The 12,517-nt window shown below is 31.9% G+C and overlaps 1 protein-coding gene across 1 annotated transcript in view; it reads right to left on the bottom strand.

The window, feature by feature from the left end:
- The window catches only part of LOC143059822 (uncharacterized), a 107,472-nt gene extending 98,057 nt beyond the window's left edge, over nt 1-9,415 (bottom strand). Inside the window, exons 1-3 of the mRNA XM_076233394.1 lie at nt 9,032-9,415; nt 3,930-4,268; nt 2,896-3,070 (exon numbers count right to left, since the gene is read on the bottom strand). Of these exons, the coding sequence (XP_076089509.1) occupies nt 2,896-3,070; nt 3,930-4,268; nt 9,032-9,136 (619 nt within the window). The 5' untranslated portion in view covers nt 9,137-9,415. The remainder of the gene's footprint in view (nt 1-2,895; nt 3,071-3,929; nt 4,269-9,031) is intronic.
- Nucleotides 9,416-12,517: the final 3,102 nt, after the last annotated feature.

Genomic DNA, 12,517 nt, shown 5'->3' with positions numbered 1-12,517 from the left:
AAATTTAACAAAATATGCAAATTAGGTTATGATTTGTTCCCATGGTAACTTGTTCGATGTCAAATTTGTTTTGTTTTTCTTAGTACCTTATACTTAAGTCAAGTTTTTAGTAATTTAAGAATATGTATGATAACTTTTAAATTTGCAGTAAATTTTGGGCCAAATAAGGGCCTTATTGCCCCATCTCCTTTGTTTGAAATCCAAAGTTTACATATACATGTATATACATATCAGTGTTCCAGCTAGGATTTGAAAATAGAGGGGCGCGTTTTTAAAAAGGGCACTTTAGCGCGTTCTCACTGAAAAAAATCAAATACTTAATATTACCACATAAAGACATATTTTTAGCAAGCATGTAGCTTAGTTAAATAGCTATTATTATATACAAGTATAAAAATCATTTATTTAGAACATATAAGTTAAAATCAAACTGATAGCAATAATAGACATTACTATATTCATTTCTCTTTCATAACTACAGATTTTTTCAAAGAAGAGTTCAAATGCAAATAAATATTAAACAACAATGACAAATCTTCAGTTTTTCTTTTTGAAGAAGGTTGTCACACATTAGTTTCATCACAGTTTAATTTTACAGTTAATATTTTTGTAATGTCTGTGTTTTCAAGTTTGCCCTGTGACTTGTCTTAATCAATTTGACCTAAGAGAATATTTTCTCCACCTTTGCTGTACTGAGTGGTTGTACATTGTACATGTCATATTGCAACACTGAATAGTTTTGCAACAAGAGGGTACATAAAGATAATAGGTTTTTATCCTAATGACAAGGTGAATGAAATAGCTCTAGCAGACTAGTTCAGGAACGATCTGTAAGTTCTGCTGATGACACAAGAGCTGTATAAAGTCCTGTTATTGAATAAGGAGAGTTTCTATCTCTGTATAACCATACATTGTTTCACTGTTGTCTGTTCAATTCAACAAGCATCTCCGTATATTTAATGTTGAGCGTATCTAATAAAATCAATAAGTTTGACAAAACGGATTTCAATCACAGGCACTTGTTTCTATTCATATTGGAAGACCCCCTATCAACGTATATTTACGGAAATATACGTTGATGGGGGTCTTCCAATGGATAGAAACAAGTGCCTGTGATTTCAATAAGAAAATTAATACAAAAATCGGACTTTCGAGAGCTCTGTAATCGGCACAATAATAAATTATTTCAATTTTGTAAGTTTATTATCAATTCAACAAGCATCTCCGTTTACTTCATGTTGAGTGTATTTAATAATATCAATATTAAAGTTAGTCAAAACGGACTTCAATTTAAGAAAAAATGATATAAAAATCGGACTTTCGAGTGCTCCGTAATCGGCGGAATTTACAATAGAAGAACAATTGCGATATTTGATAGAAACCTTTCTTCTTCTCGATTTTTCATAAAGGTAAAGAATTAAATTATTTTTTTACTTTTGATGGTCATTATTTTTGAAAAAAGATGTAATAGACTGGCAAGTCTTTGATATTTTCTTCTCGTCATTTCCGAGTTGGTCGTTTTCTTTTTTTCGTCGGCATTTTGCGTGTTGACCTATTGGAATGATTCTTTTTAAATGAACGTTATTTTATAAATAACAAATACAGTAACATTAGAAATGAACACCGTTCACATTTATTTTATAAATTCTATTTTGCATCGTCAGGTGTTAAAATAATCAATTCATTTAACTTGGATGTTTGGTGCTTCAGGGCAAAGGGATTAGACAGGGTCGTAAATTTCACCTGATTAAGTAATTGACTCCAATCAAATAGGTGATTATATACAGGTAACAAGTGTCAACAATTTTAATCTGTTGTCTTAATGAAGTGTGTGTATAAAGAACTCAACAAAATGGCGACGATATGATGAAAAAAGATCGTTTTTTAAACTTTTTTTCAAAAGGGCACAGAGGGGCGCAGGGGCGCTTAAAAAAGGCAAAATTTCAGGGGCGGGGCGCGGCGCCCCTCCATTTCATGCTAGCTGGAACACTGCATATGTATATGATGTTTAATATTCTTGTTTTTTTTTTATACTCAAATGTAAACAAAAATAAATCGCTCATGAAAATAAGTTGGTTTACAGTAATATATATTTATCTTGAGGGAATCCCTGTCTCATTTATATCCATTTGCCATTTCAGAATCTGTAGGATTATTGGTTTTTCATTGTTTCTATCACAAATGACATAAAACGAATAGATACATGTATCTAATCATTTCAGTGGTTCAAGTTTCTTTTGTTTAGAATTTTGTTTATATAAAGAGGACAATTTGCCCATGTTAAGGTGTACTATATCTTTTATTAGATATTACCAAGAATGCATTAGATTCATTATTCTTAAACAATGCATTACGCTATTGTTTCAGGTAAGGGTGAAGGTTGGTACATACATGTAAACATTAAAACCTGCCATTTGTTTGTTTCTGTCCTAAGTCAGAAACCTAATGTTCAGTGGTTGTTGTTTGTTGATGTGGTTCATAAGTGGTTTTTTTTTATATTTTAAATAGTTGATTTTCTTGTTTAACAGGTGTTACACTAGTCATTTTTGGGGGCCCTTTATAGCTTGCTGTTCAGTGTGAGCCCAGGTTCTGTGTTGAAGACTGTATTTTGACTGACAATGTATATTGGTTTACTTTTACAAATTGTGACTTGGATGGTCGGAGAGCTATCCATAGGCGGATCCAGGGGCCCGGGCCCCCCTTTCGTGGGAAAAATTTGGTAGATTATATAGGGAATCATTGAAGCATGACTGGAGCGGGCCCCCTCTTAGGTCAGTCAGCAGGCCCCCCTTAGGAAAAGTTCTGGATCTTCCACTGCTGTCTCATAGGCACTCATGTCACATCCTCTTGTATCTATTTACATATACATGTATTCATAACAGTCTAATTGTGTACCTTTGCTGATAACTTTTCCCAGAACATTATCATCCCAACTTTTGGTCCACAGTGACAAGTAACGTTTAGCAGAGAACCCTGGTCTGATTTGTCTTTCAAATAAATCTTTCTTCCTTCTACCATATGTGTTGTGTATGAATCCAAGATATACATCTGTATCATCATTAGTCGGCTCCTGAAAATAAACAAAATATTGATTGATAAACATATATGTCCAGTGGCAAATACTACATAGATATAGGATGTGGTATGACAGTGCCAATGAGACAACTCTCCATCCAAATTGCATATATTCAGGCTGGTAATACTGCATGCAACTTTCAAGTATCAAATTTTAAATGCAGATCAGTCCTATCTTTACTGATTCAATTTTGTTGATGCTTGTAATATAAACATCTTAGACAATTCAGAAATTATGGATGCATTTACTATTATATAGGCCAACTAAAATTAATTAGTAGATTTTCATCCAAATTTTTGAAAAAAATGGGGCGGGTGGGAGGATTTTATTTTTTAATTTTTATTTCCAAATTTGAAACAGGAAGTTTGGAAGGAAACACAATTTTTGACGGTTACCAGAAACGGAGATGAACAAATCCAGAAATCGAAAATTTTTCAAAATAACAAAAATCGGGGCGGGACGATTTCAGAGGGGCGGGCGGGGATGAAAATCTACCAATTAATTTTAATTGGCCTTATGTGAACTGATTTTTGAAGAAAATGTGAGACTATAATTATTACAATTTCCACAAAATCTGCATACAGATATCAGAATGCACTAACCTCTTATTAATGCTACATGTATACTATTGTGATTTTTTAAGAAGGGACAAAAATGTGAGATTTATTAATTATTGCAATTTCAGAAAATCTGCATACACGCAGCCATGACAGCGTACATTGTACATGTATGAGTATCAAATATCAGAATATGAGGTCTTATTACTACTATACTCACCCAGTCCCTTTATATTAATTTATTTCCAATCATAAAAAACCTCGTGATAATTTCTTGATTTACAGCTTTCACTTACCCTTTTTCCAAATGATAAAATAGACTTTGCCAAATCGTCAACAGTTTTCAATTCAAGTTCATCAGCGCTTTTAGAGAGTTCTAGTGTTTCCTCTGTGGGATGAGGCCGCCGATGTCTGGCTTTCTTAAAATCATGATGTGACGAAAGCACCTTATGGGCCTGGTCTTCAGAGTACAATAGTAGCGCTCCTTTTCGTGTGGTGAAAGTTTTTGGTATTTCCTGTGATGACTGTGATTTAAAATGACTGGATTTTGTTGAGCTTGGTAATCCGTCAAAGTCATACTTGGGTATTGGTGGCAAGTATATCCTACTTGAGTTTCCAACAAAGTTAAAGTAATCCTGCAAAAGTATAAGATCAGGTGAAGCATATATATATATAATTATTGTGAATTTATTAAAATTCGTATCCAACGAATAATAATAAATCCACGGGTTCATTATCAGGCCCCTACAATAACTTTTTTTTTCAACTTTTCCTGTAGGACAAGTCACATACCAAATATAACTTGTCCGAATGTCAAATTGTTATACTTGTCCAAAAAATTTCTATTAAAAAAATATATTTTTGTGAAAAAATCACAGGTATGGTATTTATTATAAGGAACAGAATAAGGTAGCAAAATGAGGTACTGATTTGTCTTGGTCCTGAAATGTCTCCTGCCTTGTCAAACTGTCTATCAATCATGTCTACTAAATATGTCTCCTATGGTGCCAAACTGTCTATTAAACTTGGAGCTGAATCTTTCCAGGTGAGAACTTACTGTCGGATTAATAAGACTGGTTTCTGAGAATACATGTAGTATACCTTTTACCTGTTAAAAAGTACTTGACAAAGAACCAGTTAAAAATTATCGATTGCAAGTAAACATGTTGAAGAAAAAGATTTTTTTCTTGAATAAAAAGAATACAAAAACATGTCAAATTAATCAGTTAATATTTGTTTTCTTGTTTTTTGTTTATAATTACACAATGTACTTTGTTCATCAAAATTGGATTAAATATATTTTTCTGCAGAATGATTGCACTTGTCCCAACAGACAAGCTTGATACAGCTTTTACTTGTCCGACCTTTTTTCCCTCTGGTACCGGACAAACGGACAAGCGTTATTGTCGAGGCCTGATTATAATTATTCATATTAATTTGCCAATTCTTTATCAAAACTTAGAACATGTATATATATAATAGTACAATAAAATATGTGAAATTTGTTCCAAAATAAAGGCCCTAGGGTTATATACATATATATATGTCTCTTACTTCACTTGTATGGTTATAGTTATCTTCAGCAATAGACACAGTCTAACATTAAAGAATAGAATACATGTATATAATTCATTATTTCATAACATAAAATCTCTTTTGCTGATCCTTTATTTATTTATATTCCTATCCTATCCTAGCCCGAAATTCAAAAAAAAGTTAAATCTTGGTAAACAATTGAAGTAGAACTTTCTATCTACTGGTACATGTAAAATTCTAAGATATATATACATGTACATATAACATAAAAGCAAAAACATTGGCAGGTGTACATGTATAGTCATTCATAAGACAAATTTATGAAACCTATTGTTTCCTTTAGCTATCCCTTATCCTACAGATGTTGTAGAACATGTAGAAAATGGCTGCAGCTGCCAATTATCAATTAATTTCAAGCAGTCATTGAGTTGCTATGATTTTACAGAAATAAAACTGTTTTCAAATGTATGGGCATGCACATGTATTTGTATTATATATATATATCAAAGTTCTTATTCATGGTTCTTTTCAAAAATATATTTAACCTAGCTACAGATATTGCGCTGTTCAGTCACAAAATTTAATTACATAGGCTAGTAATTTTTGCAATTTTTACTACAAAACAATAACAGTATTGTTAAATCTATACTTTTAAATTAAAAGTATAGATTTAACAAAATAAGGTAGTCGACCTTTAACATGTTTAAATAAAGATACATGTTGTACCTACTATTTACTGTAAATTTTTCATATATATATATAAAATCTAAAAATTAAATTCTAAATTACTGACAAAACAATAAGTGCTGTGTTCCCAAACATACATTGTATGATGTATATCATCATGTTTGTGAACAATGTATTTACTAAACATGCTAAATGTACATGTACTATGTCATGTTACTCATGCATGACGTACATGTACGTAGAAAATTTAATTTCCATGCATGATACACTTCAACATGTTCGATCTCTTCAAAACTGTGCATTCATTATCAAATATAATGATTCATTTAAACTCCTTTTACTCAAGTCAAAATGACACACAGATACATGGGAAAATATTGGTTATTCTATCATGTCTATAATAAAATGTCAATATTATAATATTCATTTTCATTATGCCTTCAACCCAAAAAAAATTAACCAGCATTTATGCGTTAGAATTTACTTTATCATGTTTATAGAAAGCCTACATTCAATAACATTGTCATCATCAGCCGTGTGTCAGTTGTAACTTGTCAGTAAGTACAATGATCCCTAAAAGTTAATATGGACCTAAAAACTGATCGACATTAACTGAAAACTCAATTTTATATATAAATGATATACTGATATATGGTCATGATGATGTATGTTGTACTGCTTTTAATGATAATTATGAAGACAACATTTCAAATATGGCATTCTAACTTTAATAAACAAAATATGATTTTACTTCAGGAATTTAATTAAAGTGTGTGGTTGTCCAAACTCATATTTGACGGTCTAAGTTGTCTTTTTTTTAAAGATGGATAAAGATTTCTTCAAGCAGTCAAAAATCAAATGATCTTGGAGCAATGTCATGAGGGCAAGACCAGGGCAGACATGACGGGTACACGACAACTTGTACTTTCGGCAACTCGTACTCAACCAACTCGTACCCTATTTTTACCAACTCGTACCCATGCTTTATTTGATATTATTTATCATGTTTATCTGTTTATATGCAAAGTTATTTTAACTTTCTTTCGTATATTATTATATAGCAATGCAACATATAAATAAAAAAAGATTGATTGATTGTTGGTTGCTTAACGTTCAGTGGCAAATATTTCATGCATATTCAGGATGAGAACAAGTTCACAATAAATACAATAGGGAGGTTGACACGATAGAGGTCATCTGGGATGATGGTCGGGGAAATTTGGACTGCCACTGGAAAATGAAGGTATCTTGGATAGGGACAGAAATTTTGCCTTGCTACAGGCCACCTACGTATACGGACCCTTCAAAAGAGCTGTTGCAAGGGTTCTTAACGTACAAAGAGCGTGGCACTATCTTTACAAGAGGCATCAGATTTAACGTCCCCCTTCTGACCGGACGTGACTGCGAACTTGATACATCAGACGCCCCACTTCGGCAAGCGTTTTACTGCCAGTCGGGAGAAGACCAAGTGACCATATTTCTATACCCCAGTCACCCTTGGGGTTTAAATAAAAAAAGAACTTTCAAAAGTCCCAATTAAAGACAACTAAACCCAGATTTATGTAAATTGAATATAACAAAATCATTCAAGTATAATTAGAGTTTATATTCTATTTGTGTTCTTCACTTTACGGTTAATTAATGAATACACACTCAGGCACTGGTGTTAGAATTTATAATATAAAGGTATAAAGACCTCGAGTATAAGACGAATACACATATCCGTTTTTGTGTGAAAATACAAAACTGGCAGAAGGTTTGAAACGCGACACAAATTAAACCTACAATTGCTCCTCATTGCATAAACCAAATAAAACAGCTTGCAAATAACCATAACCCTAAACCAAATAAAACAGCTTAACAAACATGACAAAGAAAGAAACATGTTAATTTAAGATGGGAAAAACATCTGGGGTTGATATTGCATAAATGTTCAATATTGTGTTGATGAAAAAACCCAATACATTAAGGAGCTTGGTGGTGGAAAACCCAATTTGATATTAACCTGAGGGGTGAATTGGAATTGATAATGCAATTAAAAAACTTTATCACCCAATTATATAAGAAAATGGTGGGTAAAAACCCCAATTTGTGAATTCTTATCTGGAGCTCTGCATTATAATCATTAGTATTCCTTAGAATTGATTGTTTGAAATTGTTTTGACGGCAATTTATTTGATATGCACATTAAAATAATTATGAGTACACAATATACTAAGCATGGGTCATTAGTGGATAGCATACAGGGTCTACAAAAATAGAATGGATTTGTTTAAATTAGAATAAACATAGAGAAGTAAATGAAAACAAAAATTCGGTATAAGTGCGGCATTATGAACATCAAAGGCCGTTGAGTTATACTTAAACAATCACCATCCTCACCAAAAAGAAAATGCATGGCTTAAACGTTGTAAAAAATAAGCTTTGGGAAAGCTAGAAAATAATAAAATATGAAGCATTATAATGTTAAAAATATTTTCTACTAACATGGAAAAAAAGAGGTATGGATCTACAAAATAATAAAATATGCGACTCGGGGTGTACTTGGATTCTTCAGGGTGTTAAAACATCCATATCTAAGGATATGAAAGTAGATACAATGTAACTTATATTATAATGTTAAAAAATATTGGGTACAACTTAGTAGAAGTACGAGTTGGTAAAAATAGGGTACAAGTTGGTTAAGTACGACACAATGTACGAGTTGCCGAAAGTACGAGTTGACATGTTTCGGACATGACAGTTAATATAAATTATTTATCGATACCATCATCATGTATCAACATTTGCTAGTATGGTTTTGAGAAATGATGATAGAGTCCGTCCAAAGGGGATGATAAATTTCTGACTCGTATTAAGAGAGAGCCATATCTCTTGCACATAAAAGAAAGTTCCTTATAGATTTCAAAAAAGAGTAGGCGGATACTGCTACAAGGCAGCACTAGCACCAATAAAGTCGAAAGGGATTAATATAAGTTGCAATTACATGTACTTGTTTCCCAATCCGCTTTAAATAAATATGTTGAAATCAACAATATGCTTGCACCTTTCTGTAATTACCATCTGTATGTATATATGTGTTAATAATATAATTAGTAATTTATTATATGTTATACCTCTGAGTACAATTGTTTACATAATTACTTATTAGTAATTTACACCTTTGTGTCCTTACCTGTGGTTCAAATACAACATCTATTTTCTCGTGACCGTTTTTACTTATTTCGCCAATTCCTCGACTCAATAAGGATAAATTGAGTGCACCACCGGAGCTTGCCATCTTGTTTACTTTTGTAATAGGACGTCAACCATCTGTACAAAATATACAATTTACTGATCGATTTAAAATCCCTGGAGAATATAAAGATAATTAGAAAACGTGTAGTGACACCTTATTATTGCGGTAATCACTGTATGGATGTATTCAGCCGATAGGTGTGACAAATTGAAGCTTCTGTTTGATTTTTATAAAGTAAACATAGTCACACTTTTACTTTTTTCAAGGCGATTTTCACCTTTTCCGCCATATTGTTTGTCGTTGCTAGTGCGCGTTACGTCACTTCCTTTGGAATTTAATTGATGCGTGCTTATTTCCCGCGATTTTTTTTTCGACACAACCCTTTAAAAATATATTTAAAACCAGACATGTCATATATGTGTCTGTTTAAATAAAACAAATGTAATCGGTACATAAACCTTTTTGTTTGTTTAAGCATTTATTTGTCACTGGTTATATCAAGTTGGTCAGAATCATCCATAATGTAAATTTATACTTGGAGTAAGCTGAGCATCAATGATCATCAATGATGATTAAGCACTTAATTTAAAGGAAAAGTTAAATAAACTATTTATGCAAAAAGATGCAATCAAAATATGATTTGATTTAGGAAACTGAGCTTAATATAACGATTTCAGAGGCATTAAACATTATAGTAACAAGCTTAGAACTTTTATACTTTTTACAAGGCAGCAGATTTTGCTTAGAAAACTATCTTTTGCAAGGAAATTTTAAATATAGAAATTTCTTAACGAAATTCCCTGTATGATCAGTGCTCACGATTTGGAGATTGAGAGTGGAAGGTACAAAAATCTGACAGTACCAGAACGTATCTGCAAAGTGTGTGGTACTGAGATTGAGGATGAATTTCTTTTTTCTTCTTCAGTGCCACAATCTTTCAAATATGTGTCTTAAACTTTTAAATGAAATAAAACAATGGTTTTGTAATTTTACTTTAGAAAGATTTAGATATTAAATCACAATTTATTTGGCTTGTCTTCTATATATATTTCATATATTTACTGAATATTTTCATACACCAGAAACTTGGAGAATTATTGTAAAAAGTTATCCTCTCATAGGAAAGTTTCCTTAAATGATAAATAGTTGTAGTACTGAATGCCCAGTGACCCACGACACCCCCTTCTATACCTAGTTAAATTATTAACAAAGACTATAACTACAGTACCTGTACGTTGTATTAATTCTTCTGCTTGTATCAATAAATATACTTTATAACTGGCATTATGTCTTAATCATATTGAACCACTTGTACGTATTCATTAGTATGAAATTAATATTGATTGTTCTGCTCTTTATCTGCACTGTGATTAGCAATAAAATATTTTTTGTGTTGTTGTTGTTTTTTGTTGTTGTTGTTGTTGTTATATCATCGGGTATCTAGCTACATCACGGTAGAGGGGGGGCAAGGGGGGTCCCAATAACAGCAAAACAGCAAATTGATTTGGCTTATAACAGATAACAAGGAATTAAAATCGACAAAAACAGATAACAGTGAATCAAATAAGTCGGGTCCTTGACAAGTCCAGTATTTCTTATTACGGGTATAATCCTTTGTAATGAATTCCATTTTCTATGAACATGTTTTTAAAATTATGTATCTAGAATGTGTTTACTACTCAATATATTTTTATAAGCTCGTTTACAGGACGTATTATGGAATACTGTTGTCCGTCTCTCGTCAACATGTCAGAACATTAACTCCACTGAACACTCTTAAACCAAAATTAGGGAATTTGTTTATATCTCTTGACGTGAGCTCCCCTTCGTTTTTTGATAAATTTCAGATTTTAAGTTTCTGCATGAGTAATGGGGTTTTATTCAATAAAAATGGTGGGTGTTTTTTTTCAATTTTCTGATAATATCTCAAAAATCCTTTCACAAATTTGCAAGGAATTTTGGTGAATTGTTTATATCTACTGACATTAGCTCCCTTTCAATTTTAATAAATTAAAGATTTTACGGGGTTTTATTAATTGAAAAGGGGGCCGTTTTCGGACATTAACACAAGAAAGGTTTCAGCAGTTCTCATGAAACTTTGGTGTATTGTTTATATGAATTGACTGAAGCTCCCTTTCAATTTTTATACGCCCGTCTTTTAGACGGGACGTATTATGGTATACCGTTGTCCGTCCGTCGTCCACACTTCAGACAATAACTCAAAAACACTCTCACCAATTTCCATGAAACTTAAGTGAATTGTTTATATCTATTGATGTAAGCTCCATTTCGTTTTTTTTTAATTTCAGATTTTAAGTTTTGGATTTATGGGGCTTTATTCATAAAAAGGGGGGGATTTTCAACACTTCGGACAATAACTCAAAAATGCTTTCACCAAAGTCCTTGAAACTTTGGTGAATTATTTATATCTATTGATGTAAGCTCCCTTTCAATTTTTATAAATTTCAGATTTTAAGTTTTGGATTTATGGGGCTTTATTCATAAAAAAAGGGGGGATTTTCAACACTTCCGACAATAACTCAAAAAGGCTTTCACCAATGTCCATGAAACTTTGGTGAATTGTTTATATCTATTGATGTAAGCTCCCTTTCAATTTTTATAAATTTCAGATTTTACATTTCCGTGTTATGAATTTTTATGCTTAAAAAAGGGGGGATTTTCCAATTTTGGGACATAAACTAACACTTTCACAAAATTTTATGCAACTTTGATAAATTGTTTATATCTATTGACATAAGCTCCCTTTCCATTTTTATAAATTTTAGATTTTACGTTTTCTTAAGTAATGAATTTTTATACTTAAAAAAGGGGGATTTTATGAAACTTTGGTGAATATATTAATGTAACATCCCTTTTGATTTGTATATATATTTCTAGTTGATCATATAAATTCATTTAAAGCATAATAGACAAGTTAAAAGAGCAACGGGCGTATCATGCGCTACAGCGCAGCCCTTTATTATAAATATCTGATATGACATAAAGAAGTTATCGAATATTTCAAAAAGGGTGACAGGCGTACCATGCGCTCATGGCGTAGCTGTTTATATGTTATAGAATACTTTTTTCAGCATTTAATTTTATACAGTTATAGAAACTCACACATGCTTGTAATTTAAATGGTTGTAAGGACTTAGTCCTTACTTTAGATTCTTGTCAGATATTCCTGGCCATATGTTTTCCTTTTTGTCATATTAAGAATTGTTCTGATTTAATATGTTGGTACGGGAAACAAGGAACATTATCCTCATACAAAAAAATAAGATAGTTCTAAATGCATGTTCCAAAATAAAAATGGAATTTAGTACAAAGGATAATCATAAGATATACTGGAATTGTCCTGGACCTCACTTCTGTGATGGGTTTATGTTAATGGAATCCTTCTCCGAATACGGGACCAAC

The sequence above is a fragment of the Mytilus galloprovincialis genome, chromosome 14 (genome assembly GCF_965363235.1).
Source record: "Mytilus galloprovincialis chromosome 14, xbMytGall1.hap1.1, whole genome shotgun sequence".
NCBI lineage: Eukaryota > Metazoa > Mollusca > Bivalvia > Mytilida > Mytilidae > Mytilus > Mytilus galloprovincialis.
The sequence above is the reverse complement of the archived record's forward strand: the minus strand, read 5'-3'. Positions and strand labels throughout refer to the sequence as shown.